Below are 21,627 nucleotides of genomic sequence, written 5' to 3'. Positions count from 1 at the left end.
TGGTATGTTGTCTCCATCCAAACTTTCTCCATGTCTCTCTCTAGTATAGAGATAGATCAGAAGCTGCAGGAAATCATGAAGCAAACGGGTTACCTGACCATAGGAGGGCAGGTGAGTTGGAAGAAGTGCAAAGGGATCATATTCTCAGTGCTGCTCTGTCAGTAGAACTGTAGGTGCCAACTATTGCAGAGTATCCCTGATTGGTATCAGGTTTCCTCTCCTACGCTGTTGTGTGGCATTGTGCTTTTAAACAGCTGCCAAATCCCACTCCGAGGTGGCTGCATTTCACGGCTGGGTGAGTGATCCCAGTGTGGTTCTGGCTTGAGACAAAATCCTCTGCCCCAGGACAGGCTGCATGAGGGCAAGCGCCCCTCACCACATGCATATGCTGCCCCTTGTTGGGATGCCCATCCTCCAGGGAGAGCGGAACTGAGGATTCCCTGCCCTTTCGATCTCCATTGTGGTTTAGAGAACTGGCAGGTGGGTGCAATGTGAGGCCAGGGGGAACCTAGTGTGCCAGTCAGTGAAGCCTGGTACCCCACTGGCTGGCATACTTACCATGGAGTTTACCACTGGGAGTTGTCCTAGCTTAGGGTTGTGTGCTGGGCCCCTGCGTATAGACATGGGCTCCGTTGTATGGCCCCTCCTGTAGCCCTGTGTGTATGTGTCTCTGTGCAGCGGTACCAAGCAGAGATCAATGACCTGGAGAACCTGGGCGAGATTGGCAGTGGGACCTGTGGTCAGGTGTGGAAGATGCGATTCAAGAAAACAGGACACATCATAGCCGTGAAGGTGAGCATCGGGGGCAGGGCTTTAAAAACAGACCAAGCAAGGGGTGAATAGTTCCATCAGGAAGGGAGGGGGTGTTGTTGAATGGGGAGAGGAAAGGATCAGGACTCCTGGGCTCTATTCCTAGCTTTGAAAGGGGAGTGGTGTCTAGTGGTTAGAGCAGGGCGGTACTACACGTCAGGACTCCTGGGTCCTATTTCCAGCACTGGGAGAGGAGTGGAGTCTGGTAGTTAGATCATGGGGGGCAAGGGCTGGCCTTCTGGGTTCTATTCTTGCCTCTGATTGGGGAGTGATGTCTAGAAGTTGGAATAGGGGGGGCCTTGAAGCCAGGACTCCTGGGTTCTGTTCCCAGCTCTGCCACTGACTCCGTGTGACCATGAGCAAGTCATGCCTCATGTCTGTGCCTCAGTTTCCCCACCTCCGAACTGGAGATAACGCTGCCCTACGTGGGTGGGGAATCATCCGCGTTAATTAACAAGGGGTTATACGGTCCCCTGCATGGCGGGGCAGAGCAGGTGTCACTGTTCACCCCTGCAGTCAGCTCTCCGCTCATAGAACCGCTCTGTAATCCCCTCCTGTTGTCTGGTCCCCACAGCAAATGCGTCGCTCAGGTAACAAGGAGGAGAACAAGAGGATCCTGATGGACCTGGATGTGGTGCTGAAAAGCCACGACTGCCCCTATATTGTCCAGTGCTTCGGGACCTTCATCACCAATGTAAGAGCCCCCTGCGCTCCCGCTGCAGCTCTCCATCTCCCCCTTGTGGCTGCACGCCCTGGCTACAGCCTTGAGCTGTCAGAGCTGGTTCTTCCAGTTCAGGTAGCCGAGGCTTGTGCTTGTAGAGAGGTCCCGGGTTCGATTTCTGACGCCCGCCCCCAGTGTGGTGTGACGTTACTCAAAGCCTCCACCTTCTTTCCGCAAAATTGTCTGGAAAGCCAAGCACACGTCGCACCCCATGGTAACCTGGCCTTGGTCTCCCTCCCACACAGACAGACGTCTTCATTGCCATGGAGCTGATGGGCACATGTGCGGAGAAGCTCAAGAAACGCATCCAGGGGCCCATCCCCGAGAGGATCCTGGGGAAGATGACGGTGGCAGTGAGTTCTGGTGGAGGGAGGTCGGGGAAGGGCAAGTGGGGCTGGATGCAGCATGATGGGCACCTGCCAAACCTTTCTTCCACGTGAGCAGCTGGGAGGGACCCGACACACCAGCGGACTTTCCCATTTGGTAGCTGGGTTGGCTTTGTGCTGACAGGGTCTGTGCTGGGAAGAGGGCTCCTGGAGAGAGAGATCTCTCGCCTCAGGTTGGTTCCCACTGATCTCTGCACAACACCCCATGCATGCCTGGGGCCTTGATCCTGCAATCCGATCTCATCAGATTGAGGGGGGCTGGCTCCTCCCTTCTCCAGGACAGGAAGTCTGGGATTGATGGGCCTAGAACTGAGCTCTCTGCAGAGCTGTGTACAGAGGGGCTAACCCCTCCCTGCTGCATACAGAGCCTGGGATCTCTTTGTCTTTTCTAGCTGGCCCCTCCTTTTGCTGATCCTCCTGAGGTGAGCCTGGGGGTCAGGTGGGTGCAGTGGGATGACTCTGGGAAATGCCGTGTCCTTTCAGATCGTCAAGGCGCTCTACTACCTGAAGGAGAAGCATGGCGTCATCCACCGAGACGTCAAACCCTCCAACATTCTGCTAGACGAGAGGGGGCAGATAAAGCTGTGTGACTTCGGGATCAGCGGGAGGCTGGTGGACTCGAAGGCCAAGACCCGGAGTGCAGGCTGCGCGGCGTACATGGCGGTGAGGGCTGGGCCGTGTCATAACCCACAGGAGGCTCAGAGAGGGTGCTGCTGGGCCTCAGGCTGCCTGTGCGCTAATTGGCAGCTGCGGGTGCCTGAGCCCCAGGGATGGGTGGTTTCTTGGGATGGGGTGCCCTTTGATCTTGCCAGCTATGTAGGGTGAGGCTTGGTCAGTACTGAGATGGGAGACCTCTGAAGAATGGCCAGCTGAAGCAGCTCTCCAGGGTGGCTCTAGGGGGAGCTGTGATGCTTGAGATGACATAAGTGAGCCAAGATCTAAAGACTCCTGCCCTGGATCCTCAGCTGGTGTGAATGAATCATAGAATATCAGGGTTGGAAGGGACCTCAGGAGGTCATCTAGTCTAACCCCCTGCTGAAAGCAGGACCAACCCCAACTAAATCATCCCAGCCAGGGCTTTGTCAAGCCTGACCTTAAAAACCTCTAAGGAAGGAGATTCCACTACCTCCCTAGGTAACCCATTCCAGTGCTTCACCACCCTCCTAGTGAAAAAGCTTTTCCTAATATCCAACCTGAACCTCCCACACTGGAACTTGAGACCATTACTCCTTGTTCTGTCATCTGCTACCACTGAGAACAGTCTAGAGCCATCCTCTTGGAACCCCCTTTCAGGTAGTTGAAAGCAGCTATCAAATCCCCCCTCATTCTTCTCTTCCGCGACTAAACAATCCCAGTTCCCTCAGCCTCTCCTCATAAGTCATGTGTTCCAGCCCCCTAATCATTTTTGTTGCTCTCCACTGGACTCTTTCCAATTTTTGCACATCCTTCTTGTAGTGTGGCGCCCAAAACTGGACACAGTACTCCAGATGAGGCCTCACCAATGTCAAATAGAGGGGAACGATCATGTCCCTTGATCTTCTGGCAATGCCCCTACTTATACAGCCCAAAATGCCGTTAGCCTTCTTGGCAACAAGGGCACACTGTTGACTCATATCCAGCTTCTCATCCACTGTAACCCCTAGGTCCTTTTCTGCAGGACTACTGCCTAGCCATTCGGTCCCTAGTCTGTAGCGGTGCATGGGATTCTTCCGTCCTAAGTGCAGGACTCTGCACTTGTCCTTGTTGAGCTTCATCAGATTTCTTTTGGCCCAATCCTCTAATTTGTCTAGGTTCCTCTGTGTCCTATCCCTCCCCTCCAGCGTATCTTCCACTCCTCCCAGTTTAGTGTCATCTGCAAACTTGCTGAGGGTGCAGTCCACACCATCCTCCAGATCATTAATGAAGATATTGAACAAAACCAGCCTCAGACCGACCCTTGGGGCACTTTGCTTGATACCAGCTGCTAACTAGACATGGAGCCATTAATCACTACCCATTAAGCCTGACTATCTGGCCAGCTTTCTGTCCACCTTATAGTTCATTCATCCAGCCCATACTTCTTTAACTTGCTGGCAAGAATACTGTGGGAGACCGTATCAAAAGCTTTGTTAAAGTCAAGGAATAACAGCTCCACTGCTTTACCCTCATCCACAGAGCCAGTTATCTCGTCAAAGAAAGCAATTAGATTAGTCAGGCATGACTTGCCCTTGGTGAATCCATGCTGACTGTTCCTGATCACTTCCCCCTCCTCTAAGTGCTTCAGAATTGATTCTTTGAGGACCTGCTCCATGATTTTTCCAGGGACTGAGGTGAGGCTGACTGGCCTGTAGTTCCCCGGATCCTCCTCTTTCCCTTTTTTAAAGATGGGCACTACATTAGCTTTTTTCCAGTCATCCAGGAGCTCCCCAGATTGCCATGAGCTTTCAAAGATAACTCAAAGAATGGATGCAGCTCTGGTGATTTCAGTGAATCTGTGCTGATTTAGGTGAGCCAGGGATCTGTCTTTAATGACTCTATGGTCCATTTTACCAGCTGGGGATCTGGCCCCCTTTGCTTGCCCCAGTGTGCTTGGCCTAATTTCAGCCAGGTAATTCCACCCCTTAGCCCAAACTTTAAACCGGTTAAATGAGTCCTCTTGACTTCACTGATATGCACATTAGAAATCTGTAGATAGATTCACTTCCCGGGCTACATTGCAGCATTGCTGTGTGGCTGTTACGCAGCTGCCCTCCTCCACTCCAGAGCTGACTGTATATCAGTAGAGAATGGCGTGATTTCATAATCTCAGTCTCTAATAGGCATGTGTTGTGCTTGGTGAATGTAAGATCCTAGCCTCCAGGTGAGCGCCATGGGACTGAGTGTGTACTGACTTTTTTTTCCAGCCTGAAAGGATAGACCCTCCTGATCCCACCAAACCAGACTATGATATCCGAGCAGATGTGTGGAGCCTGGGCATCTCCCTGGTTAGTGAAGTCCCTTCTTTACTTTCTCATGCAAAACCCTGCTTTGAACCCAGTGCCGAGATTTGCCACTAGGGGCTCAGTGATCTTGAGATAGCGAAAGTCCTAAGATGTGTCCCTTGGCCATTCTCCCGCTCATGGCAGAGTAAGGGTAGGGCTGATTAGCTGCTGAATTTTTATCTCCAGCTGGTTGGCAAGGTTTCACCAGCATGTTTTTTCTGTCAGAAAATAACTGATTCATCAAAATGGAAACTGCCCACACATGTTGGGATCAGCACCTACCCCCCCAAAAGACGACAAAAAGTTTTGAAAATGGCAAAACGTCCCATTTTGATCTTTCAGTCCAAATGACTTTTTGTTTCTAAACTTGTTGTTATATATTATTTTAAAAATTTTTTTAAAAGGTCCTAACCAAAGTGAAACATTTCAGTTATCGAAGTGAAACTTTTCGATTGACCCAAAATTATTTTTTTTTCAGCTTTTCAGTTTGTGAATTTTTTTTCCATTTTTGGCTTTTTTTACCGATTCAGGTTCAGAAAACTATTCTAAATGTTGGTACAGGAAATTCTAGCCCAACCAGCTCTGCTTTTACCCTTGGCCAACTCGGTGTCTCTTTGTCTGTTGAGGAAGATACAAGGACAAACCAATAGCCGGTTTGTGTGGGTGAGGCATGCAGGTTCTGGGGCAGCCCTGCGATGTGTCATAAACTTTGGGCACTCCTGTTCTTAAAAGGAATTGCCTCAGCAAAAGGAATGCAGAAGATAGGCTGGTCTTGTGGCTAGAGCATCGCTGTGGGGCTCAAGAGTCCTGGGTTCACATTCCAGCTCTGCCACTTACTCCCTCTGTGACCTTGAGCAAATCACGTCATCCCTCTGTGCCCCAGTTTCCCACCCACAAAATGGGGATAATGATCCTTCCTGTTGTCTGCCTTGCCTGTTTAGCGTGGGAGCTCTTTGAGGCAGACACTGTCTCTCACTCTGTGTCTGTGCAGTGTCTGGCATAATGGGGCCCTAGTTTCAGTGGGGCCTCTAGGCACCACCATAATGTTCGTACTAACCTACTTTTGGAAGTGTTAATATCTTTTCAAGATAAAAAGTTCCCCTTGCATCAGTGAAACCAGGACACATAATGCCTTTGTCACTAGGGCCTTAGGACCAGAGAGCGAAACTGACGAGAAATCAAGCGAAACAGACCTGGCTAGGGCCAGTGCCTAAGCTAAGTGAAATGCAACAGGACAAATCCATTTGTAGGAAAAAAAACAGATATTCAGATCATCTCAGGGGTCAAAAACATGAACCAAAACTTTCACACCAGGGTGCTTGAAGTTCGCCTGGTAGGAAGGCTTCTCCTATTTCAGTGGGAGCCAGATCAGCCTTCTAAATCCAGAGGAATAAGTAAGCTAATGCCAAACATCTGTTCAGCATAACAAAGAGAAGGGGTGACTTGGTCAGAGTCTGTAAGTACCTATGTGGGGCACAGAAATTTGACAATAATGAGCTCTTCTGTTGAACAAAGTTCTGACAAGATCCACTGGCTGGAAGTTGAAGCTGGACAAAGTCAGACTGGGAAGGCCCAAATATTTAACAGGGTGGTTAACCAAGGGAACAACTTACTAAGGGCTATGGTGGATTCTATATTGGGTGTTCCTTGGATCTGCGTTGGATTGTCCTGCTCTAGTTCCAACAGGGTTTACTCTGAGGAAGTCCAATGGCCTGTGTTATGCAGAAGGTCAGACTAGTTTCCTTCTGGCCTGGGAATCTATACATCTATGAATTACACTAGGCCCCTGTCTGCATCTTTAGGCACTTGGATACCTTTGTAATTTCATAATGACTAGGCCCCTAATTTCCAGAAGTCTGAGCCCCCACAAATCTCATTGCAGGTGATGGAAGTGGCACAGCATTGTGGATAGAGCACATGGACTGTCTCTAAGCTCCCTGATTCCATTTTAACCCTTGCTCTCCCCACTGCAGGTTGAACTGGCTACCGGTCAGTTTCCCTACAAGAACTGTAAAACGGACTTTGAGGTGCTCACCAAGGTATTGCAGGAAGATCCTCCCCTGCTCCCAAACAACATGGGCTTCTCCGTGGACTTTCAGTCCTTCGTTAAAGACTGGTGAGTGACCGCCACGCTGCTGGGGAGCCAAGTCCCCGTTCGTGGGCCCCCGAGTCCAGTGCGGGAGAACCGATCTGCTGCATCTGTGGGGCACAGTGTCAGCTGCTGAGGGGCCATGCCATGGTCAGAGCTTAAACTGCCCATGAGCCTTTACTACTTCATAGAATTATAGAATATCAGGGTTGGAAGGGACCTCAGGAGGTCATCTAGTCCAACCCCCTGCTCAAAAGCAGGACCAATCCCCAATTAAATCATCAATAGATGTTCAATAGATGTGACTCAATGAGTGATGTCCTAAGTAGATGGCACAGGGGCCCCCATACCCTGGCAAGGGGCGCCATTTAGGGAGCTGGGGGACCTGCTCCCCCTTTGTTTTGTACTATGGCAGAGCAGGGGCGCCATTTCAAATTTTGGTTGGGGTCCCCCCATGCCCTCCCTAAAAGGCACCTCTGCAGGCCAGCTCCGTTGGTGCAGCATGTAAGGCTCGCGCTGTCAGACCCTGTGCCCCTTCTCCAAGGAGTGGCTCCGGCTGGGGCTGCGCTTCATGGCGGGGGAGCTGGTAACGGTGCTGCAAGTGCCAGATGGCAGCTGGTGGGAAGGGCAGGAGAATGGGCTGCACGGCTGGTTCCTGGCGAGCTATGTGAAGCAGCTGGAGGTAGGAGACTGGCTGCACTGAATGCCTGGAGGGCGGGGGGCATAGGGAGGGAGTGCAGGGGCTAGGGCCACGAGGGAGTGCAGCGGAGAAGAGGTTACATGAGCATCAGCATAAGTGCTAGGAAGATAAGGGGTGCACGAATAGGGCCATGTGATGTGCGAAGTGCTGTATGGATCTGTGCTGTAAGGGTCTTAGCTCAGTATGGAGCTGTTGCCTTCCCCAGACCTGATGTCTGGCTGCTCACGCTCCCTAACCTGTGTGCAGGGCTGAACCCTGGCAGAACGCTATCGCCAGCCTGGGGCTTGGCCCTTCTCAGCACTGGGGGAGAGGGCACCTGGGGTTAAGTTGCTAATCAAAAGTTGTGCCCACTAGAGCAAGGCTCTCAACCTTTCCAGACTACCATACCCCTTTTAGGAGTGATTTGTCTTGCGTACCCCAAGTTTCACCTCACTTAAAAACTACTTGCTTACAAAATCAGACATAAAAATACAAAGTGTCACAGCCGCGCTACTACTGAAAAACTGCTCGTTTTCCCATTTCCCCCATATAATTATAAAATAAACCGATTGACCGAGAAATATGGTCCTTACATTTCAGTGTATAGTATATTGAGCAGTATAAACGTATTGTGTGTTTGAAATTTTAGTTGGTACTGGCTTTGCTAGTGCTCTCTATGTTGCCTGTTGTAAAACGAGGCAAATATCTAGAAGACCTGTGCAACCCCCGGGGTACGCGCACCCCTGGTGGAGAACGGCTGCACTAGAGGGGGTTTGGATTGTAAGGGTTTCTCTGAGAAGCCAGCGTGCTGAGCTGCACAGCTCTGGCTCTTGAGAGGCCTGACTGACCATCACACGGACACACACCCACGGGGCACTGCTCAGGCCACTCCCAGGGTCACGCAGCACTGACCTCTGCCCCTCGACTGTTGACAAACCTTTGACCCTGACACAACTGCATGGTGGTGGCAAGGAGGAAAAGCCTCTTAGAGCCCCACATGGCAGTGAACCCCCACTGGCACTCCCGTGGGAACTGGGGAGTCCCAGGCTGGAATTCCAGTGGAGGGGTCTGGAGACGCAAGTCTTTCACAGCCCCTGTCACTCACACATGGATTTCAAACGACAGTGGCCAGCTTCTATTCTGTAACAACCTTTCGCTGCACTGAACAGCTCACTGGGCACTAGGATCATGAAGGAGTAACTCAGGGATGTTCTGCTCTGTTGTAACACTTCCACTGCCAGGTGCCACTGTGCTGCACACAACGGCCTTGGAGAGCTGCTCAGCTGGGGCAGAACCCCCATCTCCTGCACCAAAGCACTTGGCCGTGATGTCTGAGCTAATGGAGAATCTCTGCTATTTGTTAGCAGTGTAGGGCCCAGGACAGCCGGGGGAACCACAAGAGGTACATGGTACACATACACACCAGCCTGTGCATAACCCACTTGCTGAGATAAACAAAGCTGGCCTTCAGAACCAGCCGTTCAGCTCTTACTTTTGGCATCAACGTAAGACATCCCTGTGCACCAAGTGCTTCCACCCTGTAACTTTCACAGTCTTTGCTCGGGCTTGTCTGAGGTGGGATCTTGGGACCTGTCATTCCCAAATCCAGAATTCTCCCCCCGGAAGCAACAGGCTGCGGCACCCCCTCCTCATATGGGACTTTATTCACGGGGATTGAAATGGGCTCCTCCCCACCACCAGCTGAGCTGGACAAAGGTCTGAATGGTTTAATGGTAGGACACATCTGAACAGTTCTGACTCCACCCCAAGGCTTGGATTGGGAATATCTTGCTGTATTATCCCCTGATTGTTTTACACTTACATGTTGAAAATACGGCTTTATTTGGTGTTTGTATATGTGTTTTCTTTCTTGATGTAGGAATTCGATGCAGTGCTCCTGTCCACTCATTTCTAAGTTATCATCTGCAAAAAAACTAGAGAGCCTAGGCAGCCCTTGGAATCATGGTTAAAGTTGTCGTTCCCCGCCCAAATCTGAAATGATGCCCCTGGTCACTAGACGCTCTAGGCTCCCCCCTCCTTGCCTTAACGTTCAGGCCTCCTGCGTGATTGCCTTCCAGGAGACTGGGCATGCTTAGCACTAGGGTCTGGGAGGGCCCAGCCCCCTCAGCACAGGCTACAGCACACATGGGGCCTGGGGCTGGTACATCTGGTCAGACAGCCTGGCTGTGTACGCAAGGGCCAGACAGCTGCGGGGGCTGGTTCGGCAACAGATCAATCCCCATCTCTGCCCTTGGCAGTGACTCTTCCTAGCCAGATGCTTGGTCCGGGGTTAGAGCACTTCCCTAGGCCCTAGAAAACCCAGGTTCAAATCCCTGCTCTGTCCCAGCCCCCCTGGGTGACCTTGAGTGAGGCTCTGGGCCTGCCCTGCGTGATGGGGTAAGAACACTTCCTTCCTCCTGCGGGAGTGTGAGGATAAATGTGTTAAAAGGATTGTGAGGTGCCCAGCTACTACGGTGATGAGAGCCAGCTAAGCACTGGACCTGGAGCAGCTGATGTTTCTGTACATCTGCACTGAACCCCGGCCTGTCCTGTTTGCAGGACGCTGTTAGCTTCCCTAATTCCCAGTTCTTGGGCACTCAGCCTCGCAAGCTGCTCGGTCCCCATCTACCACCGGGCCTTTGTTCTCGTGCCACTGAGCAGTCCAACCTGCACTGCCTCGCTGGCCGTCGAGGAGGCACCTCCCAAGGGAAGCAGCAGAAACCTAAGTGCTTGGGACAATTCTGCACTGGTGGGAAAGGCCTGTGTGCTAGGGAGCTCTCAAACAATCACTCCCGTGATAAGGGACAAAACAAGTTTCTTGAGCTTGATTGACCCCTAGTGGCTGAGGGTATTGATGAACCTAAGCCCAGAGGGTTGTGTGTGGAGATGTCCAAGACTCTGTATGTGTTTTCTCTCTTTTTAGCCTTACTAAAGATCACAGGAAGAGACCAAAGTACAACAAGCTACTTGTGAGTATCTGACACAGAAATCCGACCTCCTGTCTCCCCAAGCTGCTGGTGGAAACGCCTCAAATACGGCCCCAGCTGCAATCCCCCTGCTCCATTTTCATGCTGTACCAGGGTGAGCCTAGCAGCAGGTATACCGAAAGCCTTGGTGTGATACTGCACTTAAGGTTGGGGGAGGCCCTCTGGGTTGCAGAGAGATCTCTATCAGCAGTCATGCTGCAGTGAATCAGTCGGTCTATTGAAAAACCGCTGCAGCTCTTCTACATCAAGCCAAATAAGCAGCAAATATGAAATTTTGTATTTTCCACTTCGAGAGAGTGGGGTCTAATGGTTAGAGTCAGCGGTTGGGAGTCAGGACTCCTGGGTTCCAATCCCAGCTCTGGCAGGGGAGTAGGGTCTAGCAGTTAAAGATGGGGGGATGGGAAGTCAGGATTCCTGGGTTCTATTCCTGATGAGGGGAGAGGAGTGCAGTTAGGGATGGGGGGCCTGGGAATTGGGACTCCTGGGTTCTGTCCCCAGCTCTGGGAAGGGAGTGGTGTCTAGTGGTTAGAGCAGGGAGAGGGCTGAGAGTCCTGGGTTCTGTTCCCACTTCCGCCACTGAGTTTCTGTAATGCCTTGGGTAAGCCTGTTCTCTTTGCCTTGGTTTTACTCCTATTTTAGTCCTTTTTCTTTAATATGAGTCCCCCTCCTCTGTCCACTGTGCAGTAGAACCCCCCTACATGTATTCTACATGTCCTCAAGCGGTGTGTGTGGCTGTGTCCCTGATTACATGTCTCTAAGGGGTGTGTGTGTGTCTGTGTTTGTCCCCCTGATTCCATCTCCCCTAAGGGGTACTTGTGTGTTTTTGACTCCATCTCTCCCATGCGGTATGTGTCTCTGTGAGTCCATCTCCCCCATGGCGTGCATGTGTGTGTCTCCGTGAGTCCATTCCCCCATGGGGGGGGTATATGTGTGTCCCTCACTCCTTCCTCCCCCCCACGGGATGTGTGTGTTCCCACATTGCTAGCGGGCTGTATCCCTCCAGCCCTATTCCCCCCAAGATGCTATGTTCCCCCCAACTCCCCACCATCTCCCATTCCTATGGGCGTTTATGCTCAGGGTCCCTCTGGCTTCCTTTCCAGGAACACAACTTCATCAAGCGTTATGAGACACTGGAAGTGGACGTGGCGTCTTGGTTCAAAGACGTCATGGCCAAGACAGAGTCGCCCCGTACGAGCAGCATTCTCAGCCAGCACCACCTGCCTTTCTTCACCAGGTAGCCACGCGGCCAAAACGACGAGCCGGGGAGGGGGCCATGCCAGCGAGAGCTTACGGCCGGTCACCGCCACAGGGTGGGGACGGGGAGGAGACCCATGGCAGCTGCCCCCCCCCACACCTTTGCAAAAGCAACTCTTCTGAGGCTTGGTTGAACCATTCATTTCACCTGCCCTCCTCGCTCTCTCCTCCAGTGTCGTCAGGGGAAGTGGGGGGGCTTGGTTGTTTTCTCTGGAGTGTGGGTTTATTGCTTCCCTTCCGCTAGAGTCCTTGTGTCTCGGGCACCAGCGAGCCGAAGAAGACAAGTCCCTCTCCATCTCTGTCCCATGTTCCCTGGATGGGAAGCCTCTTTCCAACTTGGCTCTGCATCTCCAGCTGGGTGAGAGAAGGCCCCTTTCCAGCCTGGCCCTGCATCTCCAGCTGTTTGGGAGCCTGCAGCCTGCATCCCAGGCGGATGAGAGAAGGCCCTTTCCAGCCTGGCTCTGCATCTCCAGCTGGATGAGAGATGGCCCCTTCCAGCCGTGTCCTGTGTATCGAGCCAGATGAGAGAAGACCTGTTCCAGTCCTGGCCCTGCATCACTGGCTGGACGAGAGAAGGCTATTTCCAGCCCTGGCTTGCTTCTCCAGCTGGAGAAGAGAGGGCTCTTTCCAACCCTGTCCCGCAACCTCCTTCAGACAAGAAGGCTCTGCTGGGAACCTCATACTTCCCTTGGCCCGGAGCGGTGGCGCATCACCGGTTTATGCCTCTCTTCACCCCTCCTGCCGCCCAAGAGACTAGGGGAATGGGGAAGGGAGGCTGGGACCCTCACTCACGCACTGTGAACAAAGACACATGACAATTTTTTACTCCTTATTTATTAAGTTTGGACTCTGCAGTGCTGCGGGCTCCCTGCCATGCCCGTCTGCCAGCCAGCTGCATTGTTGTATGTCTCTTACTTTTCTCTCGTGGTTTGGGATTGTATTGGGGGAGGGGAAAGGGTGAGGGAGGAGCACACGGGGCGTGCGGCTTCAGACTTCACCTAGGAGCTCAGCCCTTGCCCTCTGCTCATTTCATTTTATTTTGCCTTGTGGGTGGGGCTGGGGTGGGTTTTGGGATTATTCTTGCCGGAAGCAGCTCAGCTGAAGTGATTTATGCTGATGATTTTTTTTTTTTTAGTTCTGTTTTTGATCTCAGGGGTTTTCCTGTTTCCTTTTTTCTTTCTTGGAGTGCGAACAAAAGTTTTTTGTTTTTCTTCTGTCCGCGGCTTTGTATTTACCAAAGTGATTGCTGCGCTGCTGAGCATTGGGAGAACACGGCTGCATGTTGTTTTTCTTTTGCTATTTAAAAGGAGGGAGTGAAAGTGCAAAAAAAAAAAAAAATTAATTCTAGGGGGTAGAAACAAGTGTTTGCAGTCTGCAATCTCCTCCCACCGCGGCAGCTGCGGAGTTGTAAAAATCAAAGACACTAATGAAACTTGAAGTTGTTCTTTTCCCACCACCTCCTTCCTTTAAATCTTGTCAGAGCCCTGGGTTTATTCAGGCTTGTCCTCAGCTGGTGTGAAGGGCGTAGTGGCCAGCAGTGGAATGGTGCTCGTTCAGCACAGCTGCTGTAAGACAGCCCCTCCCGTTTGGCTTCTCCGGAGCTCTGCAGGTGTGTGCCAGCAGATGTGAATCAGTGCAGCCGTGACAACAGCAGAGCTACGCTGGTTGACATAGGCCGGAGGTCAGCCTGGCTCCACCAGTCTCCCCGGTTGACGTTTGCTGAGGATTTGGCTGATAATTGGTTGCATGTCACCTCTTTGGAAGCCTGGGGGGTGTCTTGGGGAAGGGGGCTCCGGTCAGAGCTTTTTGGGGGGCTGTTGATTGTTTCGTTTTTCACTTTCATTCTGATTTGCTGGGGAAGGCAGGTGCCCTCATCAGCTTTGGGAAGCAGGAGGTGAGGAGATTAATCCTGAAAGCCTGTGGGATGAGCTCCGGTCTCCAACCTCCCTTGACCCAGCCTCCGAACAAGACCGTGTAGCTCACAGGGGCTGCGGTTGACTTTCAGCCCATTTTTAGCAGAGATCTTGGCTTTTTGCCTCCAGAAGGACTTGGGTTTGCTTCCTTTCCCAGCTTCCGACTGGAACGTGGCATGGGCTCCCCTCCAGCAGGTTTGGGTTAGGCTCACCATTTCCCAGCTCCAAGCAGGATTGGGCTCTGCACAGCCCTTGCTGCTGACTGGGAGAGCTGTACGTCGCTCTGACAGTGCCCCAGGTGCTCAGATCCGATGATGATGGGCAAGTTTTTTTACAAATCCCAGCCAAAAAATAGTGACATGGAGAAGGTCAGGTGCCAAGCAGATTTGGGCTGCAAGGTTCCTTGAGATCCTGAGTCCAGCTCGCAGCCGAGAACCATATTGCACTGTTGGCCCCATTCCTCCAGTCCAGCGATAGACAGAAACCTCCTAGCAAGGGGTCCCACAGGCTGCAGGTTGGCACCACTCATCTTGCCCTGCCTGGTCTTTTTTGTCCAGCACACTGAAACCACTTAGTGCCCATGGTTCTCAGAAAGGGAGGTGGAGCCTGGGTGGGTGGAAACATGAACACAGCTGCCTGGCAGTGCCTTGCACAGTGCTCTGTTCTGCTCTGGGTGGGGCGGACCGGGGACAGTAGTTAAGTATCGGGGTAAAGGAAAGTGTGTATATTGGGTGGGTACGGGATTGCTGGCCTGGCTCTGCAAGGGGAGGATCCAGAGAGCATCCAGGGCAGGAGGATGAGCAGAGACCAGCAAAGTGCCTGCTTTATCTCGGGCATCAGGAACAGAGCATTCTGCTGTCCCCACAAGGTCAGCAGGATAGGGAGGTAGGAAGGATCTTCAAACCCAAATGCAAGTTCTGGCACAATACATCGCAGAGCCCCTCTTTCCCCACAAATGGGAGCTGGATGGGAGAGACACCCCCGCACTAACGTGGCAGCAAGGAAACCTGTCAGACTGTTGGGGTGGGAGGAAGAGGTGCCCCTCTGCCTTATGGCGGGGGCGGGGGTGGGGGACATGTCTCCTCCTTGGGTCTCCAGGGAGAGCTTACAGCTGTTTGGTTCCTCAGTGGTGGATAGCTGTTAAAAAAACAGAGGAGGAGCTCAGAGCAGCTGGCACAGGGAACGAAGGGAGCCCTCAGCTTCCGACACATGAAGCTAAATCAGAAAGGTTGTCAAAGAAGCTGTAAACGCAGTGCAGGATACCACATGTGGCCATTTCCAGGTGGCTTTCTAGATGCCCTGAAGATTAGCCCTCGCCCAAGCCCTCCTTTGCTACCGCCTCCCATCTCTTCACAGAGGACTTAGCGAAGACTTCCCGCAGAACCCATCAGCCACAGCCATTCCACCGCTCTGAGGATCTGAAGCCTCTGGCATGGCACTGCAGAAAAGCACAGCACTTCCAAGCCTGCGCTGCTCCATCCTTGCAAAGAAAATAGCCCTTGGGAGGCATTAAGGAGTTGTTGGTGTTGAATCTGGTCCTGCCAGTCTATTTCCCCTCACATCTCTCCTGCTAAGAGTCACCATTGCCGGCAATCACTGGAGTGGACATTTGCAAGCGCATCCTGCAGTTAGATCAATACAGTTTAACTCATCCTCACAATGCAGTTGGCATAGAATTTCCTAGCTGCAGGTGGAAATTATGGGACCAGCTGTATCCTCAGGAATCTAAGTCCTAAGAGCTATAGATTTTGGCTTGTTCTGTTTTTAAATGTGGAAGAGGCCCTCAGTCTGAACAGTGAGAACTTTGTTCCAGTGTGGATACAGAATAGACTCAGCAGGGTCCCAACTCTACTGCCCTGTGCTAGGCCCAGGGCGAAAGGAGAGAGCCTTCTGGTGGCCCTTTCAGAAGCTGCTGCTGATTGGTGTGGTGATGCGTTACAAGACATAAAGGGAACTAGTTCTCTAGCCTCAAGGACTTGAAGTCTCAGGCAGACAAGAGAGATTGGGATGACAGCGAAAGGCGGGCCTGGAGGGAGCATTGTTGAGGGAAAACGAGAGAGAGGATTTCTGGCACAGAAGGTCGGAGGGATTTGTTACTGTAACTAGGAAAGTGCGGGGAGGCTGTTGGTGAACTTGGAAGCAAAGTATGTTGGGGATGGCGGTGAGTTTTAGGGATGCTTCGGTTTGGAGGCCGAACAGGTAGCGCTGGGCCTGCAGTCTCGGCTTAGTGAAGAAGTTTCAAAAGTTGAAGTGCAAACTAGGCCAGAGAGGACTGTGCAAAAGGGAGATTAAACCGGGGCAGGGAGCAGAGTTTTATAGGGGAACCCAGCAGGACCCCCGTAGGAAGCTGTGGAATGTAAAGCCATGTTTTACCCTCCACGGGTTGGGAGGCGCTTGTGCCTTGCTCTAACTCTTGGCCCAGTGTCAGTCAGTGACAATCAAACCACTTACCATGGCAGCTGATATTTCAAGTTGTGGGTTTGAGTGACGGAAGAGAGAGTTAAGTGGGGTACTCAGTACAGCAATTTGGCCAGTATCCGTCACTCCCTGGCACTAGCATGTTGCAGGGACTCCCAGGAAGGTTATTGGACACTGGTTGTACCTGCCCCTGGAGCTACCTTTCCCTATGATGCACATAACCTCTTCCATGCCATTTGCCACATGTTCCCAAGAGACCCAAGCAAAGGCCGCTCCGCCAAGGGGATGCATTTGTTTTTGATGTCAAGAGAAAGCTGTTGAGGGTGTTGCCTAGTAGGAGAGCATTAAAAGGAGGGAAGAGGATTTTCATGGACCAGACAGGACATGTTGGCTGGAGGTCCATCTACTGTGGAACTGGAGTGCCCTGGATGGGCCCTTTGTAGCAGAAGAGGTGGAATTTTACAATGCAAATATCCTCTGGAGAATCCAGCATGTTATCCACACTGAAGGGAAGGCGTAAACAGCTGAGTCTCATTAACTTAATGAAAAGAAGATTTAAGAGGTGGTTGACCATGGTCTATAAGTACCTATTCAGGGAGCAGATTTCTCAAACCAGAGGGCTCTTTAATCTAGCAGACAAAGGCAGAACGGGATAGAACGGCTGGGAGCTGACAAATTCCACCTGGAACTCAAGGCCCACCTTTTTAACGGGGATGGGGATTAACCAGTAGAACAGTTTGCCAAGGGCTGAGGTAAGAGCTCCACCCCTTGGAGTTTCTAATTGCAGGCTGCACGTCCATCTAAACAACGCCCTCAAGCCCAACCACAAGTCAGTGGGCTGGATGCAGGAATCCCTGGGTTAGGCTCTGCCAGGTGGCCTGATAGTCCCATCTTGCCCAATAGTCTACGAGTAGCCAAAAGGGAAGTAGATTGCAAGTGGGTAAGGATCGGGAGGCCCAGCACGCAGCCTTCTACTGGTTCAGTGGGGGTTTCCGGCAGCTTGGCAAGGCACGTTGGGATGGGTGGAGAGCAGAGGCGAGAATCAGAGGTTCGGGTTAGAGCGCCAAGTGAAATGCAGCCCGTGCAGGGCAGAGCAGCGGGGACGGAATGTGGGGGAATGTGCCTTTGGATGGTAGGATAAAGTGGAGATGGTGAGCAGAAACAGAGAAGGGATTAGTGGAGAAGTAATTGCGATTGACTCTTGGGGAAATGGTTTAAAATGCATTAGCAGGAAGCTGCCACAGAGCAGTGTCAGCGCAAGGAATCTGGCTCTTTGGCGTATCCAACTGGTGATACCCTCTGGCGTGGCTGATCGTCTCCAGATCCAGCATTTAGGAATTCTGTGCCTGTGTATCCAATGAAGCATCTAGGCTGATCCTATGGCAGAGAGAGCTTTTCGGCGGGATCCGAGCAGGACCATGAACAGCAGAGCAGCAAATGCTGCCCGTGCTGCAAGATCATCTCTCGAGGAACTGGTGCAGTTGCCTTAAGAGGCTGTAAATCACTCCCCAGGTGCGCTTCGAATTTGATGACCACCCGGAAAACAGCCGCCAGATCCGAAGAGGCAGAAGTTTTCAGGTTGGATTCTTGTTGCTGTTCAAACCCCTCTTGCTCTGTTTGATTAACAGCCACAGCAGTGGGTTGGCTCCACCCGACAGATGCTGATGGTCAGTATTTACCAGGTAGCCCAAGAAGTCTTCAACCTAGTGACATTAGACGTGCAAGGATTTGATTGAATGTGAATTTCAGCCGACAGAGAGCCAGAGTCCACTATTGTCTCAACCCCTAATGTTCAAAAGACATGAATCAGGCCCTTCAAAATCATGAGATTAGCTTAAAAATCAGCTGATCATTTTGGGTTTCTTTTCATTTACCTTCTGGCTTTTGAGCCTTTAGCAGGGGTCTCACTTTCAAGCTTTTCTAGGGCTAATAACTAAAGGAAAGCGGAGATTCTCCTGTAATCACAGGACTCCAGGAGCTGAGAGCTTTAAGATACCAAATATTGCAATAAAAATACAGGCTTGACAACACTGACCTGATCCTCAGCTACTGAAAATCAGCGTCACTCTATTGACTTCAGTGGAGTGATGCTGATTTACACCAGTGGGGGATCTGTTCCCATTGACTCTAATGGAATGATGGCCATTTACACCAGCTGGAGATTTTCCTCATTGACTGCAGTGGAGTGACACCAATTTACACCAGCCAGGATCTGGTGGAATCTGTCTTTGATTTTTAACTACTCAGAGTCAGATTTTTTCATGTGCTCAGCTCCCCAAAACCAGGGCCAAGTCTTCATCAGTGCACCTGTGTAGGCACTTACCTGACATGACCACTTGTTCCGTGGATGCTGTTGGGTGCTGAGACCTTCTGAAAACCCAGATGTTTCACTTCAGTGCTGACATGAGAGCTGAGCCCTTTAAGGAAATGTGGCCTTTAAGGCAGGTCTTTTCAAAGGAGTCCCTTGGCTCTCAGGTTCAGGGGCCTGTTTGCTGGATGCTGCACAGACACACAGCGAGAGACGGTCCCTGTCCTGAAGATCTCACAGTCTAAATAGCCAAAAGGTGGGTGGGGAAACTGAGGGCCAGTGGCAGAGCCAGGAGTAGAACCCAGGCCTCCTGAACCCCACTCCAATGCCCCAGTTAGAATCTGATCCTTCCAACTCTACCATTGGGGCTGACCCTGCCTCATTAATGTGTGTGATTTCAACTGGGCTGTTAATATGGGCCTCTCTTCCGCAGAGCAGTTCACTGCATGCTTGGCTCTTGCTGGTTTTGTGCAGGGCCGTGCTGAACTGGTGTCTTGAGTGAGGGTTGCTAGATCAAAGCAGTTATCGGCTAAGTGCTGAGACTGGATCGGATCCAGGATTTTGGAAAGGCATCACAGTTTGGTAGCGGGCAGGGGTTTGCGAAAGTACTGGCTTCCAATGAGGGGTTGTAACCTAAGAGTTTGCAAGTTACAGAGTAACAACCGCGTTAGTCTGTATTCGCAAAAAGAAAAGGAGTATGAAGTGAGCTGTAGCTCACGAAAGCTTATGCTCAAATAAATTGGTTAGTCTCTAAGGTGCCACAAGTCCTCCTTTTCTTTTTAAGAGTTTGCAAAATTGCTTCCAGTCATCTTAGAATCTCTGACCGGTAGGGGGCACAGTCCCAGTCCCTTTCACTTCAGCTGAGATCAGGCCCTGCCTCTTAAGGGGAAACAGCCCCACTTTTCACTCAGTGTTTCTGACATTCCCACAGTGATATAACCTAAATTGAACACAGACCCCATGGGTAGGGATGGGGTGGGTGGGTGGACGACAAAGGCTTTTTCAATAGTTTAAACGTTGGGATGTTTTTTCAAGGAGAAGAAGAATTGCCAGGATTGGGGGGAGGGTGGAAAAATGCAGTTTTATTGCATTTTTTTAAATTATTTTTTTATGTTTTAATTTAGAACAAATCTCTGTTAATATTATTTTAATTCGGGTGGTTACGTGTTTTTTAATCGCAGATCTGACATCTGCTCTTATTTTATTATATTTTTTCTGTGTGTGCGTGTGGGAGGGTGTGGGTGTGTGGGTGTGTGCAGGTGTGTGCATGCATTCAACTGGGGATTTTAAAGAAAACAAAAAACAAACAAAAAAATTCATGCCAAAGGTAGGGCAGAGAATAGCTGGATAGACAATTATATTCTAGGTATTAGCATTTCACTATATTATCTATATATTATATTATATTATTATTATAAATTCGCATGTTAAAACCTAATAGGCGTAACTTCTATCTTATATGGAAAGAGACTTTAGCTTTTGATCGCTTGTACATTCGGTCACTCATCTGTCTTGATTCTTGGAGAGCTGACTTGAATCTAATAAGCTTTAGTAGTTTCCCCAAGGTGGGGCTACTGGCTTTATACCTTTTAGTAGCCACCAAAAAAATTGAAAAGAAAAAACCTTGGGTCTAATTTTCAAAAGCCCCTAAATAACCCAGGAACCTAAGTCTTATTTTCAAAAGTGATTTAGGCACTTGGAGGCCTCGTCATCATTGAAGGTAAATGGGCTCCTTGGGCACATTTGAAAATGGAGTTTAGGCACTTTTGAAAATTGAATCCGTTGTCTTTTAAAAAGGTGTCATTTGGCCAAAGTTGAATAGAGAGGTCTGGAAGCAGAGTGACTGGCAGTCCTAGATCACGACAGCAAAAATCAATTCAGGGTACAGGGGGCACCACCAATCTGTGTCTTTAAGTTTCTTGCAGAGCTGGCTGATTCTTGCATCGAAATCCACCCTTTACCATTAATGTTACAGCTACACCAGGATTCTCACTGGCCAGCTGTTTAGCTTTAAGTTTGCTCAAATATCCCTTTGCCCTTCCCTCTTCACTCTCAGTAATTGCAGGAAATCCAAACCTTACAAATTATTTATTGGCCAGCAGAAACTTTTTGCGTGCGTTTTGTGTGTCCTTTAAATGTATTGTATTTTTTTTTTTAAATCTTCCCCCTTTCCTTTCCTTTCTGTGGGATATATTGATATTTATCTACCGCGCGCTCTCTCTCTCTCTCTCTCTCTCTGCTTAGAGCTGGTATGTGGAGTGAGGAGTAGGCGGTGGCATTTTATTGGGGAGAATTGAGCCATCCATAAACTCGGGAGAGAGATTTCCTCTCATGTGATTTGGCAGCTCTACAAATAAAGTCAGATGGTTTCCTTTTATTCTCTCACTCTGCAGTGACATTTTAAAGAAACGATTATCATAGCTGGGAGCCAAAAATCTTTGCCTCTTAAAAGATTTTCCTAGAGTGCCATGAATGGATGTGGGGGCGCTTGAATGCAACGTGGGATCTGCTTCCCACCTTGGAAACTCTCTGAGAGGCTTACAGGCTGACAGCTCAGAAGAAGGGGGAGGGGAGTTATCGGGGAGCCAGCCTCCCACTGAGTGTGATGGGCTCTGGGTCTGGCTTGCGGCGAATGAGGGCCAGGAGACAGTGGTAGCAGGTATAGAGGACAGCAGGGATTAGCACTGAGTGGGAGGAGCAAGAGTGTGGAAGTAGAAGTAGCTGGGGTGTGTGGGTGTGGCCAGGATGTGTGGGAGGGGCCAGAGGAGGAGCCATCACCTTTAGCAAACAGTGCAATCAATGAGAAGGGTATCTAAGCAGGGAGAATTACGTCCCCAAGTTGGGATTGTAATGAATGCTGAGAGCCAGAATCCAGCATTTAGGCCATGGGAGAGGGGGCTAGGGGTTGTGATGGGTTTCCCCCATCTTTACTTGAGGCAGGAAACACCGGCTCCCACTTCCATTCTCTGGCAAGCCCAGCATATGTTCAGGGCTTTTTTGGTAGTGTATTAATAATGCTGGGTTTTTTACACTGCGATTTAATATTACACCAGTGTTTGAAAAAAAGCCATTAAAATAGGGGTTGGGGTGGGTTTTTTGGTT

The 21,627-nt window shown here is 50.7% G+C and overlaps 1 protein-coding gene across 8 annotated transcripts in view; it reads left to right on the top strand.

Annotated features, from left to right (window-relative positions):
- The window catches only part of MAP2K7 (mitogen-activated protein kinase kinase 7), a 60,619-nt gene that overhangs the window by 31,622 nt on the left and 7,370 nt on the right, over window positions 1-21,627 (top strand). For 4 of the 8 annotated variants that reach the window (XM_073319084.2, XM_073319080.2, XM_073319086.2 and 1 more), the window contains 10 exons: window positions 45-111; window positions 679-792; window positions 1,385-1,504; window positions 1,777-1,884; window positions 2,401-2,580; window positions 4,800-4,880; window positions 6,851-6,993; window positions 10,569-10,614; window positions 11,733-11,866; window positions 12,131-20,902. In XM_073319084.2, coding sequence (XP_073175185.1) covers window positions 45-111; window positions 679-792; window positions 1,385-1,504; window positions 1,777-1,884; window positions 2,401-2,580; window positions 4,800-4,880; window positions 6,851-6,993; window positions 10,569-10,614; window positions 11,733-11,866; window positions 12,131-12,248 — 1,111 coding nt within the window. In that variant the 3' untranslated portion in view covers window positions 12,249-20,902. Of the gene's footprint in view, window positions 1-44; window positions 112-678; window positions 793-1,384; window positions 1,505-1,776; window positions 1,885-2,400; window positions 2,581-4,799; window positions 4,881-6,850; window positions 6,994-10,568; window positions 10,615-11,732; window positions 11,867-12,130; window positions 20,903-21,627 lie in introns of those variants that run through there. The other 4 variants (XM_073319085.2, XM_073319081.2, XM_073319082.2 and 1 more) reach the window with 2 other exon arrangements.

This window comes from Lepidochelys kempii, chromosome 20 (genome assembly GCF_965140285.1).
Source record: "Lepidochelys kempii isolate rLepKem1 chromosome 20, rLepKem1.hap1, whole genome shotgun sequence".
Classification (NCBI taxonomy): Eukaryota; Metazoa; Chordata; order Testudines; family Cheloniidae; genus Lepidochelys; species Lepidochelys kempii.
The sequence above is the reverse complement of the archived record's forward strand: the minus strand, read 5'-3'. Positions and strand labels throughout refer to the sequence as shown.